At 60.3% G+C, this 19,938-nt stretch overlaps 1 protein-coding gene across 2 annotated transcripts in view; it reads right to left on the reverse strand.

Annotated features, from left to right (window-relative positions):
* SORCS2 (sortilin related VPS10 domain containing receptor 2) overlaps nucleotides 1–19,938 on the reverse strand; it is a 516,842-nt gene that overhangs the window by 88,399 nt on the left and 408,505 nt on the right. For both annotated transcript variants that reach the window (XM_075992934.1, XM_020282017.2), the window contains exon 4: nucleotides 6,751–6,915. In XM_075992934.1, coding sequence (XP_075849049.1) covers nucleotides 6,751–6,915 — 165 coding nt within the window. The remainder of the gene's footprint in view (nucleotides 1–6,750; nucleotides 6,916–19,938) is intronic.

Below are 19,938 nucleotides of genomic sequence, written 5' to 3' on the forward strand. Positions count from 1 at the left end.
TGGGCACGCAGCCCCCCTGAGGCCGCCAGGGCCCCTCCCACTGCTGCCCTTGCTCTCTCCCGGCATGCCAGCACCCGGGCACAGCTGGCTCGGGCTCACTCATGCTCGTGGCACTAAGGTGTACGTAGAGTTCTGTGAGCATCTGCACCTGCCGTTCCCTCCGCCTGGAATGCCCGTGCTCCTTCCTGGTCAGTGTTCAAGACTCAGTTAAAGTCGCCTCCCTTCTGCCTTTTCTCTGGGACAGCATCTCACTCTGTTGCCCCAGTAGGGTGCAGTGGCGTGATCATAGCTCACAGCAACCTCAAACTCCTGGGCTCAAGCAATCCTCTGGCTTCAGCCTCCCGAGTAGCTGGGACTACAGGCTATACCACCATGCCCAGCTGATCAAAAAAAATTTTTTTGTAGGATGGCGTGTCACTATTGTCCAGGCAGGTCTTGAACTCTTAGGCTCAAGGGATCCTCCTGTCTCGGCCTCCCAGAGTTCTAGAATTACAGGCGTGAGCCACCGCGCCCGGCAAGTCACCCGCTTTGGTCAGGCCTTTGCTCAGGCCACTTGTGCAGAAGCCTCGCCCTTGGCATTGCAGAGTCAGGGCTGGAACCCAGTCTGTGACGTCACAGAGGCCGTGCCCAGGCCCAGGGCACCAGAGAGAGCCAGCCTGCAGTGTGGTCTTCTCTGCCGGACACTCAATCCCACTGCCAGCGATGGCCATGCCAGGGAAGGGACCCCACGGGAGTGTGCCCGCGTGCGACACTCAGAAGCCCGTGTCTCTGGCCTGTAGCGCCTCACGTCTGGCCTGCTCTACGTCCCTCACCCCGTGCCCATCGCCACTGGGCCCGACGTCACCGCCTCTGACCCTGCAGGTGCAGGCCTGCAGTTGGGGCTCCTCTGCCACACAGAGGCCACGCCCCTCGGCGGCTCCCCCTCCCCTGCCCCGCCCTCTCAGGAGTGCCCGGCTGTCCAGCCGGCCGGCCGGTCGCCCTTCTGAGCCCTCACTGTCCGCTCGTGCTCCACGCTCATCTGGGAAGGACCCACGCGGCCGGGCGTGCCTGTTTTGCTCCCAGCTGTTGCCCAGCTCCGGAAACGGTGCAGCACGCGGGAGCGCTGTGTACACTCGCCCCGAGGCAGGGAGCTCGCCTGGTCCTGAGGCTGCTGCTGCCAAGGCCCCGTGCGTGGCTCAGGACACACACCCTCCTTCTCTGAATCTCACCCCCAGAAGGCCCGGGTGGCCCTGACTCGGGGCGCCCTCCCCATGGCCACTCCCTCCAGCACTGTCCCCCACAACTCCTGCTCGCTCCCAGCCCCTCCTCTCCTCTCTCCCCATCTCTGGTCTCAGCAAATGGCCTCCTTCCCTCCCATCACCGCCGGGTCATCCAGCCAAATCCCAGAGGCGCCTCCCCCCGCCCAGCAGGGCCCCAGGCCGGCACCCCAGCCCTGGCTGCCTCTGCCTGCCCTGGCCTCCCTGCCGGGCACGGCGGGCAGCCTCAGGGGCTCAGAGATGAAACGCTCTACAGGGTGTCGCAGTGACGCTAAAGTCCCTCCAACTGCGAAGAGGAAGCTCCGCCCAGGGAGGCTTAGGCCGCAGCTCGTGCTCTGAGGCGAGCAGGAACACTCCTCGGGACCCCCGCGCAGGCCGCCGCAGCGCAGCCCTGCCACGGGGAAACCAGAGGATCAGAGGAGCCAGCTGCAGTCCTGGACGGGACGCTGGGAAGGGCCCTGTCCCCCCCACGCCAGCTCAGCGGGCCGGGCCTCTCCCGCAGCCTGTGCCCTCGCCCACTGTGAATGGGATTCCTTGGAAATAGGCCCTGCCCCCCGTGAGCTGTCAGCAAACACCCCTCCCTCCGCCCATCTCCCGCAGCTGCAGGACAGTGGACAGGCCCTGCGCCCCGGACTGTCCCTGCACATGTCCCACGGAGGCTGTGAGAGGACACCCACTCCAGGGACAGCTGCTGCACCGTGGCCCTTACTGAGCACGGGGACAGTGCCAGACGGAGTAGGCGCTCAGTAAACACCTGCGGCCGCAGCCTCTGGTCGTCCTGACCTTCTGTCTGGGCCTCGGTGAGAGAGCCTGGCAGCAACGGTAGGCTTTTGTGGAGCCAGGCGCGGGCTGTGCTTGTCAGATGCTGCCTCATTTAACATGCACACACATGCACATGCACACACATGAACACACCCACATACACACTCACGAACACATCCATAAGATGGGCAATTTTCCCTTTTTACAGATGAAAGAACTGAAACTCAGAGAGGTTAAGTTAGTTACTGAAGGTTGCACAGCATTCCCTTACAGCAGCAATTCAGCCCTCATAGACCTGTGCTCAAGGTCTATACCAGTAGCTAAGGAGTCATCCCCACCCCAAGAAGGATGACTGGTCACCTCTAGTCCTCTCTCTGGGTCATCTGAGTGATCCAGGCCAGGGACCCTTCTACTTCAGTCAATAAGGGAAAAAAATGAGTCAGAGCCGTCAGTGTCTGGGAGCCAGGCAGTGAAACCCCCGCATTCGCGGATGGCGTTATCATGTCATTGCTGTGGATGCACTTGTGTTTACAACGACTGCCCAGAGCTTTATGAAGCCTTTCCAATTCGCTCTCACGGTAGGTGATTTTACTGCCCACCATCAATTGCTGCAGAAATAGAACATTTCTGCTTTATAAAAGATAAACACCAGTAAATAAACAAGAATAAACACATCAAGGACATATCAGTTACTGCAGCTAACCCTACAGAGAGATGTCCTGGGAGGGGTTAATTTAATTGCCCCACTGGCATGCAGGAAGGAGTGGATGCAGCCTGCTGGAGCAGCCCCATACGATACGATAGGAGCTGCAGGGAGCAGCAGGTGGAGCTGCTGCACCCACAGGCAGTGATGGCGCTGGACTCCGCATTCCAGTGCCCGCTCACGGCTTTGTGGGAGCCGCCAGGCAGTGGGGGCTGCTGCAGTGGTGACCGGCTGCACCAGCCATGCGTTCCTGACCTCAGCAATGCGGCAGGCTCCTGGTCCCCCACCTGATGGGCAGAGGTAGCAGCTCTCTGGTCGGTCATCACTGCAGGCTTCTGGAGGTATCCTGGGGGGCCTGGCCTGAAGCCCCCTCCTCAGCCCTGCCAATAATTTAGACAGCACCAATCCTTCCTATAAAATCCCTTTTCTGTTTAAAACATCCAGAGTGGTACAGAGTTCCTGCCCTGAGCCCTGGCAGACAAAAATGCTTAGAGCAAAAAGGCTCTCATTGCTCACACAATTGTTCTATTTCTCGAGGGAAGCTCAATTTCTTCCCAGTTCTGAAGTCTGAGATCAGCGGGAGCTATAAACATGGCTCGGAGCTCGCAGCCCTGTGGGCAGCCGTCTGCCCACTGGTACTCGGAGCGTCCACCCTGCAGTCCGCACCTCACTCCCTCGTCTTAGGAGGCCTCTTCCCCTTCCCACACCCCCACCCGCTGCTATGATAGCACTTCTTACCTTTTCTTTGAAATAGACAAATTCGAATACTGTTTTACTTGGGGCTAGAGGACTGTGAGGTTTCTTTTTCTTTTCTTTCTTATGTGATCATCTTTATTGCTCTGAAGTTGTATTAAAAAGTAAGCGTACATTCTGATCCACTCTTTAACCTCTGTTGAAACACTCCTCCTCCAGGAAGTCTTCCCTGATTGCTCATCCCAAGGTGTCTTTCTTCCCTCCCCTGCTAGGTCTCTGGATGGCAATCCTGGGCCCAGATCAATTTCTCACAGTGCTGGGAAGGAGAAGAGGTTCTTAATGCAGAGTGAAATGAAATGAAATAAAATTAAATATAAAAGTGAGTCTTTCACTCTGCTAACCTGTGGTAAAAAAAAAAAAAAAAAAAAGAAAAAAAAAAAAAAAAAGTGAGTCTGTGACTTAGAAGCGCATGCCCAGGGCGCAGCCAGCGAGCAGGTCTGAGGTCTGAGCAAGGGGGCGCGGGCTGGTCAGTTTCACGCCAGCACCCAGCGAGCCGGCGCTAAGGGACTGCCGGGCTCTTCCTCCCGCCACTCTCAGGAGCCTGAAGCAGTGTGCTGAGCCTGAAAGACACCGCGTTCAGTCTCGCCCAGGAAGGTGTCTAGGCTCCAAACTAGGTGGCTGCACGGTGCCCAGAATCACAGCGCCGCAGCAAAGGGGGCGCTAAATGAGGAAGGACAGTCTCGGAGGCTGGGGGAGGGGCTGTTTGCTGGAGGCAGGGCAGGCATGGGGAGGAGGGAGGAAGGGAAGGAAATGGAGGCAGGCCTCTGGTTTCCTAGGAATCCACAAGTCCCTGTGACAGAGAGCTCGTGCCCAGCCTGCTGGCACCCCGGGCTTGGCACGCGAGTGCACGTGGCGTCCTCCAGGTCAGCACCACACGCAGGCTGCTCGTGCGGCGGCTCCGCCCGTCCTGAGAGAGCATGCTCCCAGAATTAGGGTCATGTCACGACCTGACCCCGCAGTAGCCGGAGTTGTTTCCAGCCGACTCCAGCAGGCCCTGCAGAGCCAGAACAAGAGGGACGCGTGTTCTGGGGCCTTGGCGTCTGGGGCCGTGTGCCATCCAGCAGCATTGCCGCAGATGCCTGCCCGATGCCCGGACTGTCGGAGTCGAAAGCCGCCTGTTCCCCTGCACCCTCTGCTTCTCGGGACTAGAGAGCCTTGAGAACCGCACGGCCCCCAAAACTAAAGCCCCGCTGTTATTAATTCCCTCTAATTCCTCATTCCTTCGAAAACTGCACTAAGCCTTCTTTTTCTTTCCTCGTAGTTACAGAAAAGAACCAAGGCAAATAACCAAGATTTCAGCTCCATTAATTTTTCAGGGCACCATAAATTAAAGAGCAATTGCAATGCAGTCAATTTCTGCAAGAAAATAAGTCTCCGTGATTGTGCTTTAGTCTAATTACATGGAAGGCTAAGTGGTGCTATTAATACCCAGGAGCACATGTTGCCCCCACGGAAGGCGCCAGAGCAAAGAGGCCGCCCGTGAGGCTGGGGAGACGCAGGGATGCATCGGCAAGGACCAGGCCTTGGCGAGGGGCCAGGTCCTATTGACAGCTGCGGCTCAGTCCAGCCTGGAATCTCCAGTTGGAGTCCCCGCCCTGGGTGATTCCTAGCGAAAGATTCACCATTCATTCATTCATTCATTCATTCATCTAACAAAGTGCCATCCATCCCTCCATCTTCCATTAATTCATCCATCCACCCTTCCATCCATCCATCTATCCACCCACCCGTCCACCATCTATCCATCCATTCTCAACCTGTCTTTCCAACCAATATTTTCAGCCAGGTCACTGAGATTAAAATGGTGAACATAACCAGACACTGCCCTGTCCTAAAGGGGCTCGCCCAAGTGTGCGCCTGGTGCAGCAATAATCAAACAGCAGCAGAACCGTATGGTTACACGTCGCCGGTGCCGGGAAGAAGGAGCACACGGTCTAGAAGCATGTGCAGCGGGGCCCAAGCTGCCTGGTGGCACAGAGAGGGCTCCTCCCCTGACTGCTGACCCTGCAGGTCTGTGCTGGCCCTCCCCACCCCTCCCTGGCCTGGGGATGCCTGTGTGGATGAGCCCTCAGATTCACTCCCTCGGCCTTCTGGTTGGATGCAGCCTGTGGAAGGGCCAGCAGAAGACGGGGGGTAGGAAGAGGAGGCTGGGGGGATTCCTCTGGCCCCTGGCTGTTCAGCTACAATGTGGCAGGGGCTCAGTTGCTCCAAGCAGGGCCAGGCCTCCCATCGGGCTTTCCCTGGACTGTGGAGCCCCTTCTACTGGCCTCAAGAAATATCCGTGCCCCAATCCCTGGAACCTGTGGCCTTGACCTTATGGAGCAAAAAAGGACTCTGCAGGTGTGATTGTTAAGATCTTTAGATGGGAAGATTTTTCTGGAATATCTGGATGGGCCCTGAATGCAAACACCCGGACCCTTATAAAGGGAGGGGCAGAGGGAGATGCCCCTCTCTCTCACATACATGCATGCATATACATACATGCACACAACACACAGGTGCGCACACACATGTAGACACACATATACACGGGCACTGGAGGAAGTGGCCCTGCTGGCACCTTGGTTTTGTCCCAGTGAGACTGATTCTGGACTTCTGGCCTCCAGAGCTGTGAGAGGGGAAGGTTGCGACAGGCTAGGCCAGCACGTCTGTGGTCGTTGGCTGCTGCGTCTGTAGGGCCTCCTCCCGCCTGCCCCCGCCGCCAGGCCCAGGGGGGCCCTGCGCTCTCCCACCCGGGATGGCCCAGGGCCCACACCTGGCCCTGTGCTCTCCCACCCGGGATGGCCCAGGGCCCGCACCTGGCCCTGCGCTCTCCATCCCTCACTCTTCACCCACCCTGGGCAGAGCCTCCGTTTCCTGCAGGGGCCCTGGGGGTCCCGGCTCCGGGAGGAGGGGTGCTGATTTGGGATCTGAAGAACAGCTCGCTGCTCTGGGGAAGGTGGCAGCGTGTTCCAGGCTGAGGGAAAGGCCCGGCGCGGCCCAGCAAGGGAGTGCGGAATGTTCTGGGAGGACGGGCTCCTCTGCCCTGTCCTCATGCCTCTGTGCCCGGGCGCCTGTCCCCGCTGCGCCGTCCCCACGGCCACGCAGCCAAGCGGCGCAGTTCCTGACGGTGGACACATGCCCTGGCACGGGCCTCGAGGAGCAGAGCCATCACGGGCCATGCGGCCCCAGTGCCCCCCCCCCACAGTCGGCCTGGGGCTCTGGTCCCTCCTGCCTGAATGAGGCTCTTCCACCTGACATCAGCCCAGAGGGCTCCTGCCACGGAGGCTTCCTTACCTTGCTGTCCCTGGTGTAGGCCAGCACCTTGTCCTCCTCCTTGGGGTGGAAAGTCAGGGTCTCCACAAAGAAGGGGACGAGCTGCTTCTGGAAGGTGGCGCCTTCGTCTGCGCTGAGGAAGAGGCTCTGGTCGCGGTCACCGAGCGAGGAGCTCAGGAGGATGATCTGAAACACAGATGGGCCGGGAGGCTCGCTGGGCGCTGCGCACGGGAGGGCGCGCAGCAGGAGTGGCCGTGGCCTCCCCGCAGCTCAGCACAGCCACCGCCCTGCATCGCTCCTCGAGCGCGGTGCCGAGGCTCTCCCCACGCCCAGCGCGCCGTGAGCGCGAGGCTCGCGGTCTCTGCCATGCGAGAGCCCGTCTGCAACGTGCGAGACGAGTGGCACGTGTGTGAAATGCGGTTTCGGGGATGACCTTTGCCTGAAGGAGGACCAGGTGGCAGGACCAGCTGGCCGGGAGGGCCGACGGGGGCGGGGGCCGGCAGGGCTGCCTCCGGGGCAGGAGAGCATGGAGCCAGCGGGCTGAGCTGGGGGCCCAGGGGCAGGTGCGGGGCCCCGGCGGGGGACCGAGTGGGCGGAGCCCATGGCGCTGGAGGAGCAGGGTCAGGGCTGCCAGGCTGCAGAGGGCTGCTGTGCATTGCTGGGCCCCAAAGATGTGCCGACGTCCAAGCCCCGTTCTGGTCACTGTGACCTTACTTGAAGTAGGGTCTTTGGAGATGGAGCCAAGGGTCTCAGGATGAGGCCATCATGGATTTGGGGAGGGCCCTGGCACCCGTGACCGGCATCCGGACACGAAGAGGGGCCCGAGAGGTGCAGAGGGAAGGCAAGGCAGAGGCTGGAGGGACAGGGACGCGCCACAGAGCAGGCCGTCCCTCCAAGCCTCCGGAAGGAACCAGCTCTGCCAACAGCCCGGACTCCCCCTCCAGACGGCGAGAGCACGAGTTCCCCAGTTTCCAGCCCCCCCGTGGAGGTCTTTGGCGGCCAGGAAGCACACAGCGCAGGGGCAGCTCTGCCGCGGTCTCGCTCTGCGGGAAGGAGGCCTCTCCCGGGAACGGGGGAGTGGCCTGGCTGGGTCTTCACAAGAACCCCTAGTGCCGGTAGAGACAAAGGGGCGGCACAGGAGCGGGTCACTCAGGAGGCCACCACCTGTCCAGGCTGGATTTGGCGGAATGGGCAGATCCAGGACATGTGTCCCGTGTAGGGAATGGCAGGAGACCCAGACACTCGAGTGTTGGCCTCAGACTGCTTTGCTCTGAAATCGGCAGACAAGGCCCATCAAGAGGACAGGCAACTCCACCCGACACCTGCTTCTTCAAGGACAGCAACAGCGGCCCCACGGCTACGCAGCTGCGCCAGCCTGGAGCCCGGCCCAGGCTCCTGCCCTCCCCCGCCCCGCCCCCCCCCTCCTGCCCACCGAGCTCCTGCCCCCCCCTGCGCTCCTGCCCCCGGGTGCTCCTGCCCCCGCGCTCCTGCCCTCCCCCGCCCCGCCCCCCCCCCCCCCGCTCCTGCCCACCGAGCTCCTGCCCCCCCATGGGGGGGCGTGCTCCTGCCCCCCCCCCGCACTCCTGCCCCCGGGTGCTCCTGCCCCCCCCCGCGCTCCTGCCCCCGGGTGCTCCTGCCCCCGCGCTCCTGCCCCCCCCTCCTGTTCCCCACCCCCCCTCCTGCCCCTGCTACTGCCCCTGGGCTCCTGCCCGCCCCCCACCGCCCCGCCCGAGCTCCTGCCCCTGCAAGCGCTCTCCTGCCCACCGGCCCCCTGCGCTCGCCCGCGCTCCTGCCCCCCCCAGCTCCTGCCCCGAGGCTCCTGCCCCCCCACGCTCCTACACCCCCGGCTTCCCGCCCACCCGGCTGGCCGCACAGGACACTGTGCAGGGCACCGAGGGGTTTCCCTGCGTCTCACAGAAAGGCCAGGGAGGGCCTCAGGGCAGGCCCGGGGCGGGCCTCTGTCCCCACCACGGGTGGAGAAAAGGGGAGCCCTGAGCACTTCCCAGGGAGGGTCAGTGGCGGGGCCCAGCCATCCAGTTTGGGTGGGTCCCAGCGTGGGGGGGCAGGACGGGCCCCTGGTCGGCTGAGCGGCCGATCGCTGGTCTCCGGGCCTAGCCTCATGCTGCTCCCCACAGGGGACACACCCTGTGAGCCCTTCACAGCCCCTGGTGGCCCCAGGGAGACCCCAACCTCCACAGGTAGCTCCTTAGCCATTCCAGGACTGGCCTCCCTCCAGCCTCCCTGCCTCCTAGATGACCTCAGCCGTGTCTTGGGGGACACACCCACCACGTTTCATGGGGCGGGGTCTCTTCCTTTGCAACTGTCAGCCCTGCTATTACAGGGCCACATTTTTTATCTTTTTATCTTTTTTATCATTTTTTATATTTTTGTCTTAATACAGTTTCAGATGGACAGAAAGGTTGCAGAGATAGTCCCCAGTACCCATCTGCCACCCAGCCTGTCTCCCGTTGTCCACATCTTGCCCCAGTGTGGGGCTCGTCACCACCAGGAGACCAGCCGCGGCACACTAGTCCTATCCGAACGCTGTCCTTTGCTCAGGGTCGCCAGTGTCTGCTTCTGCGCCCCAGAATCCCACCAGGGCCCTCACTGCATGCGGTCACCACGCCGCCCCGGGCTCAGATCTTGCTGCTGTTCGAGGCCCGGCAGTGTTGGGGGACTGGTCGGGGACTCCGTGGAAAGCCCCTCACTTGCTGGGGGCTCTTGGGGGAGAGCTCGAGGCGAGGCGAGTCGGCCGCTACGGCCCGGGGGGTGCACGCTGCCCACCTGCAGGACTGGCCACAGCCGGTGCCGGGCACCGCCTGGCGAGGGGTGTCTGTCAAGATTTCCCTCCTCCCCACAGTCCTCTGCGGAAGGCAGCCACTGTGCTCGGAGCGAGGGTCGGCCCCGCCCCCGAGGGTGGAGTAGCTACATGAATCCTTTGGAAATCTGCAGGGCGGTATGTCCCTTCTTCCCCGTTATTTACTGATTCAATCGCTTTTCTATATCGCTATGAGCTCGTGAATATTTATTTTACGCTTTGAGCTGTAATCCAAGACGGTTCTACCTTGTTGCTCGACCTGCCCCAGCTCGGGCCGCTGGGAGCTCCTTCGGCGTGGCCCGTGGCCCCGGCCGCGCCCCGCCATCCTCCCTCTAACGTTCTGCACCGCACAGGGATCCCGGGGCAGCCAGGAAGACGGGTCCGTGCGCAGAGGCCTTCCACACGGCTCGCTCCGACCATGCGACACGCGCACGCCCAGGGCGGGACCCACACGCCTGGCTCCGGCCGGCCACGAGGCCAGGGCAGCTGGTCCCCTCATTGAAGCACTTTTCCTGTGACTCGGTTTTCCAAATGTTCTTCCCAAGCCACTGTTTGCCCACCGGCCCCAGCAGCCGCCCCTGTACCTCGAGCAACTAGCACAGGCCCGACACGGAGCTGGCAGTTAGCCCACGCCCGGCGGCGGGAAACACGCTTGCGGGAGTGGGTGCGCGGCAGCTCCGCGGGCTCCTCAGGGAACTGTTTGTTTGCTTTTCTCCCATGGGAGGAAGCGTCCTTACGAAATGTAGGTAGCTTGGAGCGCAAAAGTCATTAAAAAAATCTCATTCACTTATTCCTCTTCTCCACTCAGAGCTTCACACATTAGTGAAGGAGAGTCATTCATTCATTCTGGCATAGCACGACAGCACGTAGTCCAAGCAAGGATTCGGGGTGACTGGATTGTGAGAGCAGAGAGCAGAGAGAATAGCACCCAGGTGCGGGCAGGGGCAGGCAGGTGCGGGCAGGGGCAGGCAGGTGCGGGCAGGGGCAGGCAGGTGCAGGCAGGTGCGGGCAGGTGCGGGCAGGGGCAGGCAGGTGCAGGCAGGTGCAGGCAGGTGCGGGCAGGTGCGGGCAGGGGCAGGCAGGTGCAGGCAGGTGCGAAGGCAAGGAGGAGGCTTTCCAGAGGAGGAGATGTCCAGAGGAGCCTTGCAGAGGGTGGACATCTGGCCCGAAACCTGGGAGTGTTCCTGGCAGCAGGGACACAGGACCAAAGGCTTGTGGGGGGGGCCCTGCCCCGCCCCCTCCATCCTCACCTCCCCACCCCACAGGCTCCACGTCAGCCACACCAAGCTCTTTGTGTACCCCAGCTGGTGGGGACCGCTGGCACCCTGACCACCTGTGTGTGTCCTGTCCCCTCAGTGGGCAGGATGCTCGGCAGGGCCAAGACACCCCAGCCTGCCATTGGCAATTCAGAATCAAACTTAAATTCCAAAATGACGCAAAGTACATGTGTGATAAGATCAAAATAGCTTCTTTCACTTTCTGAATACAAATTCTGGAAAACTTTGACAACCCTGATTGTTTCTCATTTAGTTTTGGTGTCCCTCTTTGCAGGGGCTGCAGCATGAATTCAGCCTGTTCCAGTGAAGGGATACCCTTCCCTTGTTATCTGTTATCTCGTTCTCTGAGGCACACTGAGAAGGTCACCTCCTCCAGGAAGCCCTCTAGGATGCAGAGGCATGCCACTTCTTCCCCTGCCCTCCTGCCAGAATCTTGTGTTCAGGTGTTCTCGTGACAGGTCTGCCTCCCCTCCGGCCTGGAGGCTGGCAGCCTGGCGGTGCCATGTCTTCCTCACGGCCGTGTCCCCAGCCTGGAGCTCCGGGGCTGGCGCCCAGCAGGGCTGGGATCCTAGTGAAGGGGTGTCGGGTTGTTCACTCCGGGAGTGGGGGCCCGTCTCTCCATACAGCCTGCTCCTGCCCTGCCCACGCCCTCTGCTGAGCCCAGGGCACTGCCAGTGGCAACGAGAAGAAACGAAGCCCGAGGAAGTGCTTCCGGGGCCCAGCAATCTCTGTCGGGGCTAATTTTGGCTGCAGAGTCGGAAGAGGAGGCCAGGAAAGACAGGGAAGAAGAAAGTGCTGACAGGAAGGAATTATTGGAGCAAAGAAAACAAATCAATTAGCATCACGTCAGGCGGAGCTGGCAGATTGCTCTTCCAAATTGGGAACCAGCCTCTATTTTAAACTGTGTATTTTTACTGCTTACTATTCCGGGGAGACATATGGTACCTGTGCTGGCTTCCGGGGGCCCGTGAGGCTGGGTTTTGGGAAATCAGAGGCAACGTGCTGACATATGTGGAAGAGAAAGATCTGACAGGCGCATCTGACGGGCGGCGGTCCGTGAGAAGCATCCCTCCCAGTGACGGCTACGGATTTGCAGGGACAGGGACAGGAAGGGTCAGTGACTCGCTTGTTTTATTAGACACGCACAGCACACCTGCTAGGAAGGTGCGATATCCCCGTTTCTCGGACAGGGAAGCTGAGGCCAGGAGCCCGAGTGCCCCGCAGGGATCACACGGCCAGCCCTTGCCTCCTACGTCTCGCCCGCAACATGCGACAACTCGTCCGCTGCCAATGGTATTGCTGCATCTGCCCAGGGGGGAGCTAACAAACACTGGTGGTCCTGGTGCCATGGACTTGGAAGGTTCTAGAAAGATCCCTCCCATAACCAAAGGATGGAAATGGCATCATCCAAAAGTCTTCACGGTCCATCCTGGGGTGGATTTCTGGCCACGTAAAGCGGAAGGGAAGGCTGGGAGGGCAGGGCCTCGCATGCCTCCTTCCCTCCTGGTCCCCGGTTCGCTCTCTCACAGCGTTAGCCAGCTCATTAGGGCCGTGCTCGCCGAGCCCCGACCGAGGGGCTCACGGCTGACGGGAGAGCGTGCTGACCGTGAGCCCCGAGTCGGCAGGTGGAAGCCGTCAGGCGCTTCCACACAGAGGAGATGCAGCTCACGGCACGGGACACAGACCCCCGGCACACGACAGGCAGACCCTGGACACACTGGGCTGAACCTCCCGTCCCCCCCGCCCCCCGCCAGGCCGAGTGGTCTGCCTGAACCCAGAGCCCTGGATGCGCTTCTCTAGCTGTTCAGACGAGTCTACACCTCCTGCCTCCCCAGCCTTCATCCTACCTGGTTCCCGCGGGAACCAGGTGTGGCCCTCCTGGCCCACTGGACGCTGCCACGTGCCCTCCCCGGTCCACGTCATCTTCCCACGGCAGAAAAGCTGGTGCCAGCCTCCCAGGCTGCCTCCCGCACAGCCCATCAAATCATAACTCCTGACTCGCAAGTTAAAAAAAAAAAAAGGAAAACAAACAGCATCCAGACAGGACGGCTCCCCTCTGCCGGAGCTCTGGTGGCGAGCAAGGCCCCACAGAGCTCTGGTTTCCGTTCAAAACTCTCTACCCAGGGAGGGGTGTTTTTAGTCTGCCTTTGCCAAGTTTAGCCCTAAAAGGTCCCCACCACACCCCCAGGATCTGTGTCATCTGGATTTACTTTCTATTTAGAACCCGATTGCCTCGTCTATTCCCGGCCAGACAAGACGTGTCCGGCGAGGGAAGTGGAGGAGGCAAAGGCACTGTGGCACCTGCCCCGGCGCGGGGACTGGTCTGCCTGGGAGCCTGTGTGAGTCACGCAGAGCAAGAATTCTGCCAGCGCCTGGCCCTCGGGAAGACGCGTCCTGCTGGGACATCAGGGCACACTCCAGTTGGCCATCCTGCCTTTCAGGAGCAAAGCGCCCCAGGACGGTCCTTTGTGCGGCAGGTAGAAGTCCCAGGGTGCAGTTTGACCGAGATGGGCCTTAAGCAAGTCCCTGCCCCCAACTCCAAATTCGGGGCTGAGGTTCCCGTCAGGCAAACATTTGAAAGTATTACAGAAATAGGAGGCTCTTCATTCTTTCTGTTGCTTTCTTGAATCAGAAAGATCTATTCTTAGGGAGGTCACGAGCGATCTGGGTTTATGTGAACGCAAATCTATAGGATCATGTCCCGCTAGAGCCCTTTAGGGTCTCCCGCCAGCGCTCCTGGGTCTGGCACTGATGGGTCTTTCCCTCGACCTCACCTGCGGGCATGGCCTCCGTGTGGCCTGGGTTCCAGCAGTCCTGGGCTGCCTGCAGCACCCAGGGGCCCACGGCACCCACGTCCAGCTTGTGAAGAGGCCTCCCTCCCTCTGGCTGCAGCAGAGAAGGCCTGGGGTGCACACTGGAGGCTGGGGGCCGATGAGGAGGCCCAGGTGGTTCACCAGGTGAGATACCCTGGTGACCTGGCCTCGGGCAGATGTCAAGTACGAGTCAGAGCTCCAGTCAGTGAACTTGGTGGGTCACAGATAAAATGGAGACACGTGGGAGCAGACCAAGTTTCAAGCTTGGGCAAAGTGTGGCTGGCAGTGCCCTTCATGGAGCCGGGGACACAGGAGGACGAGCTGATTTGGGGAGCTGAAAATATAGTTGGCTCCTGGGGTGCACCCAGCAGAGGGAAGGCCATGGGGGTCTTCTAGTGGGGCTGCGTTCCGTAAGGGAATCTGCACGGGTGGGGAACATCGGGAGCTCCACGTGCAGACATGTGGCTGGGGTCCTGGGAGCGCATCGGCCCAGCCAGAGAAGGTGTAAAGTGAGAAAAAGAACCGGCCTGGCTTACCAGACTTCAAACTATGCTACAAAACTATAGTGATGAAAACAGCCTGAAACTGACGCAAGAACAGGGACATTGACCAGTGGAAAGGAACAGAGAACCCAGATTTAAAACCATCCTCATATAGCCATCTAATCTTTGACAAAGCAGATGAAAACATACACTGGGGAAAAGAATCGTTATTGAATAAATGGCCCTTGGAAAACTGGATAGCCACATGTAGACGACTGAAACAGGACCCACACCTTTCACCTGTCACAAAAAGAAACTCCTGCTGGGTAACAGACTTAAACCTAAGGTGTGAAACTATTAGAATTCTAGAGGAAAACGTTGGAAATACTCTTCTAGACATTGGCCTAAGCAAAGAATTTATGAAGAAGACCCCAAAGGCAATCACAGCATCAACAAAAATAAATTAATGGGACCTGATCAAATTAAAAAGCCCTGCGCCCACTCACCTTCCCGCCCCCACAGCCACACTGTCAGGGAACAGGCTGCCCGATCATTGCTGGGCCCGCAGCCCCGCCAGCACGCAGTAGGTGCTCAGCAACGCCTGAAGAATGCATGTGACACATCGGTGGGGCCCTTCTGCTTTGTGCTGATGCCCACACTCTCAGCCCTCTTGGCCGCCCACCGCCTAGCGGCTGGGGGCTGGGATGTGGAGGCTGGGGGCTGGGAGGTGGGGGCTGGGGGCTGGGAGGTGGAGGCTGGGGGCTGGGGGCTGGGAGGTGGGGGCTGGGGGCTGGGAGGCTGGGGGCTAGGAGCTGGGAGGTGGGGGCTGGGAGGTGGGGGCTGGGGGCTGGGAGGTGGGGGCTGGGAGCAGGGAGGTGGGGGCTGGGAGGTGGGGGCTGGGGGCTAGGAGCTGGGAGCTGGGAGGTGGGGACTGGGAGGTTGGGGCTGGGGGCTGGGAGGTGGGGGCTGGGAGGTGGGAGGTGGGGGCTGGGAGGTGGGGGCTGGGAGGTGGGGGCTGGAAGGTGGGAGGTGGGGGCTGGGAGGTGGGGGCTGGGAGCTGGGAGGTGGGGGCTGGGAGGTGGGGGCTGGGAGGTGGGGCCTGGGGGCTGGGAGGTGGGGGCTGGGAGGTGGGGGCTGGGAGGTGGGGCCTGGGGGCTGGGAGGTGGGGGCTGGGAGGTGGGGGCTGGGGGCTGGGAGGTGGGGGCTGGGAGGTGGGGGCTGGGGGCTGGGAGATGGGGGCTGGGAGGTGGGGGTTGGGGGCTGGGAGGTGGGGGCTGGGAGGTGGGGGCTGGGAGGTGGGGGCTGGGAGGTGGGAGGTGGGGGCTGGGAGGTGGGGGCTGGGAGGTGGGGGCTGGGGGCTGGGAGGTGGGGGCTGGGAGGTGGGGGCTGAGGGCTGGGAGCTGGGGGCTGGGGGCTGGGAGCACCCTCTCTACCCCTCAGACCAGCCACTGTGCGTGGACGCCGCTGTTCTCCCGCCTGCCTGCCGCGAGAATGCAGCTGCTTTCTGAGGCTCCTGCACCCGTGACCTCCTGGTGGTCGCAGCGGCCTCTCTGACCTTGCACTCAGCCCTCCCGCCTGCTGCGTAAGGAGCCTCCACGCCCTGTCTGAACCCTTTCCGCCCCTGACACCGGCTGTGGTTTCTGGCCAAGCCCTGCGTCGTCATGGCGGGATCCAGAGCTGAGTCCCACAGGCAGCCGATCCCAGGCCCCTCCCGGCTTGCTGGCAGCTCCCTCCCGCCGCCTCCCGCTCACAGGCACCTTTGGCTCAGCCTGCCAGGGGCTCTCCCGTCCTAGGTCTTATCTACCAAGACCAGGAGTTTTGCTGAGACATTTTCAGTGGCTCCTCAACCAAGAGAGGCATATCACAAGTCAGAAGAGCTCCATTCCCCAAATAAGACGTCATAAAACCCCTTGGTGAACTATGAATTGGGCAGGGCTGAGCTGGGGACGCCGTCTGGGGTTCGCTCATAGCGTGGTGAAAGAGATTTGCTCGATTCCCCAAAATACACTGGCACAGGCGGGTGCAGGCCCCGGCCGCCTGCGATGGCATGCCAATGCACGCACCAGGAGCCGAGCAGACGGAGGAGGCCGGGCGGGTGGCGCTGCCTGTCTGTCCGCAGCAGGGTTCCCTGTCCTCTACTCAGCTGGAGGAGCCTAGCAAAGGCACGAAGGAGAAAGCGAGAGCAGCTACTGCCCAGGGGGAGGAGGGGCAACGCCGTGCACGGGGTTTGTGTTCTTCGCTCATTAAGTGAGCACGGATTCACTGAGTCAGGCGTAGGGGACGCGGTGGGGGACAGGGTAGGACAGAGTCACCCTCCTGTGGGCCCATATCTGAGTGGAAGAGGCAGGTGGTAAAATGAGTGCAGGAACACAATAATCTCAGAGAGCGGTAGGCTCCATGACAAAATAAAATCAAGTAATTAAATGAGTATATGTACATGAGTATGTATGTGTGTGTACACGTAAACACATAAACACACACATGACACACACAAATACACAAATATAGGTATATTATATAGAGGGCATGTACATTTATATGTATGAACACATAGAAAAAGACTGAACGAAACAGAGCAGATGTTAGAAACGCTGTTTCTGGGTGACCAGGCCGTGGCCCTTGTCCTTCCTTTCCGGTTCTGTGCCCAGCGTGTAGCATGTTGCCCAGCCCGAGAGAGGTACGCAAAACGAATTTGTAGAATGACTAAACACGTTTTTGCAAATTGACATTTTTAAATGATCGTGTTAAATTTGTGATCAGGAAAAAACCCAACAAATAATATACTTTTATGAAAGAGGATCATGCTTGTGAGCAAAGGCCTAAGAATGTACCTTAGCAAGAACGTGTTTTTAAAATTAAGGTTTATTTCTAGGTAATCTATAAACAGTCCGTTATTAACACTCTTAATCCACTTTTCTCTCCCTCTCTCCTTCCTTCCTTCCCTCCATCCACTGCACTGGCTGTGGCGAGTGCGTGTGCGAGTTCACAGGAGGGAGGGCTGTGCACCGTGAGCCTAATGCACCTTCAGTTGCCAGCTGAGTCGTCACCCTGCGTCCCAGCTCCCGCGTGCACCCCTTGGCACGGGCCGGTGGCTCCCAGCTCGTCTCTGTGCAGACCTGAACTCCTTCCGGGGTGGGGGCGGGAGGCGCTGGCCGTGGCCCTGGCTCCGCGCTGGGCACTCGCACAGACCGACTCTGACTTTATCTCACAACAGCTACACCTGGGAGACGCTCTCGTCTCTCTCGCAGACAAAGAAACAGAAGCCTGCAGAGGAGAAACCACCCGCTCAAGACCCCACGACGTGTGGCACGAGACGCAGCTCCGTCTGCCTGGAAAGCCGCGCCCGGCCTCTGCGCGGAGGCTCGAACTGACAAGCGTCCGCGTGATGTAGTAGAACATCGCCCGAGCACGATCACGGAGTGCAGCATGAGGAAGGAGCTGCTTCGGTTTTAATTACTGGCCTGACTATCGCTGAAATGCCAGGAAATGTCCCCAAGAATATTTGTGCATTTAAGGAGAAGCAAACCTCCCCCCTTGGCCACGAGGCTGAGCTGGAAAATCTTGTGTCTGATCAATATTAACTAAATGAGGTAAATTTATTTCAGGACATATAAAAGTAACTTGCCACCAGCATTGCACAGCCCGGACTTATTAATAGTCTTGTCTGCAGCATTTGTGAAGTCGGAGGCCCCGCCGTCCTCCGCCACCTCGCTGTGATCTCAGTTCCCCGAAGGGGCTGTCCGCCAAGGCTTTGCCGTGAACACGGTTTAATTGCACTTTGTTTGGCTGTCTGAGGACATTTTGCAGACAATGCTAAAGAGCCTGTTTGCTCGGGCGGAGCGTGGCGGATGGCGAATTCTCTGGAGCGACTGTGTTTTGGAAGATCGTCTTTTATCAGGACAGTCGCGTTAACTATGTACGATTAGATCTGTGAACAATTGGTTCATTTATCTGCCCCCTAATTGAACAGTGGCAGGCGAGGGAATGTATCTCGGTACCTTGTGTTACGCCTTTCAAAGCGGCGGTGGCCTCCTGGGTAGAGATGACAGGCATAACCGCGGAGGCTCCAAGGCTCTCTCTCCAAATGTCTGGGAAACCAGGAAAGCACTGCTGCTGCTGGTCGGGCTGTTCCGAGGTTCCAGGGGCTTCGAGCAGAAGCCGTTCTCATCACTCTCGCCCGAGGAGGCGGCTGAAGACTCAGAGTGAGCCCAGGTCTCCCCCGGACGGGCCCGGCCAGTCACCCACCTGGTGCTCTGTGCTCACGGAAGGGCGTGAGAACGGGTCACAGCGGCCAGCGCAGCTCCGGGTGCCCAGGCGGGGAACTAACCTCCGTCCGGAGCGGCCCGGGCGGGGCTGCCGCCGACACACGATTCACAGTGCGCGTGAAGGAAGCGCCGCCCATCGTGCAGGGTGCACCGCAGCGCCGGCAATGAAGTCATCGTGCGTAGCATTCATTTGGCACTTACTGTATGCCAGGCACTGGACTGAGTGCTTTATACATATTGTCAACAACCCTCTGACGAGGTAGTTACTACCATTATCCCCATTTCATGGTGCCAAGCAAGTGAGCTCCAGAGAGGACAGTAACCACCCCAGTCACTGCGGGGTTGGCGCGCGGGGGCCGGGACGTGGGGTCAGAGGTCGGAGCCCTCCTGCCACACTGCGGAGCTGGGTGAGGACACAGGCTGCGCTTCCCTCCCTCTCAGCCTCAGCATCTTTGAGCTGTGGTGGTACCTGGGGCTGGGTAGGTCTGAGCCCCACAGAGGGCGGTCAGTGAGAGGCTGCCGGTGGGCCCACCTTGTCCAGGAGGCCCTGGCAGGCGCACAGACAGAAGGGACGAGGAGGCCGTGGGGGGGGCATGGCCACGTGAGGACTGCGGAAGAGGCAGGACCAGATGCCAGTCGGGAGCAGTGAGCCCGCAAGGCCCGGTCCCCTCCTGGGGACTGCGGAGAGACTGAGGAGTGGGCAGAGCGGTAGGAGGAGGGCAGGAGCACAGTTCGGGAAAGCCAGGGTCACCGAGAGCTCAGCCGTGGTTTGAAAGTGCCACTGTCAGAGGTGGGGCCTTGCTGTCTCTGAGTGCCACTCACTGATTGTCAGCAAGGAGGTGTCGGTGTTGCCAGGCACCACTGATTGCCAGTGGGGACAGCAGGTCCCCAGGAAGGGGTGGGGTGGGAGACGGGACCATTTCCCACCCTTCCTCCCATGCTCTCACCATGTGCATCAAACACCAGCAAGTCCCACAGTTTCTACCCTCAGTGGCAGGGGCTGGCCGTAGGCCCTGGCCCAGGGCTGAGCCCAGAGTGGAGGCCCCATAAGCAGCAGGTGCACTGAGCAAATACTCAGCCATAAAGGGAAGGATGAGTAGCCTGTTTTGTCAATTTCTTCTCATCCTTCCCACTGCAAATGATGATGATTTAATTAAAGGTCTTGGGGAAAGAGCGCTGCGGTAGGAGATTTCCCAAGGGCTCTCGACAACCACGGGGAGGCTGGCGTGAACCACCACGGCATCGACATTTCCGGATCGGGAAGGATGGACATCGTCCTGCATGACGCCTCCCGACCCTACACCCAGAGCACGCCCTTCGCACAGGTGCAGAGAGAAGAGCGCGGCGGGGTGGGAGGGGCAGGGCGGGGTGGGCTGAGCCAGCCCCCTCCTGCCATTCACGACGTGGTAACACTCGGAACTAGGGGGAAGTGGAGCTGCAGAGACTCGGAGCTGGCGGGGGGCCAACGGGACCAGCACATTTTCTGATGCTGGAATCACCAAGATGGTGCTCTTGCCTCTCTGCTTGGATGCCTGCAGTGACTAGGGGCTTCCT

This window comes from Microcebus murinus, chromosome 16, assembly GCF_040939455.1.
Source record: "Microcebus murinus isolate Inina chromosome 16, M.murinus_Inina_mat1.0, whole genome shotgun sequence".
NCBI classification, from domain to species: Eukaryota; Metazoa; Chordata; class Mammalia; order Primates; family Cheirogaleidae; genus Microcebus; species Microcebus murinus.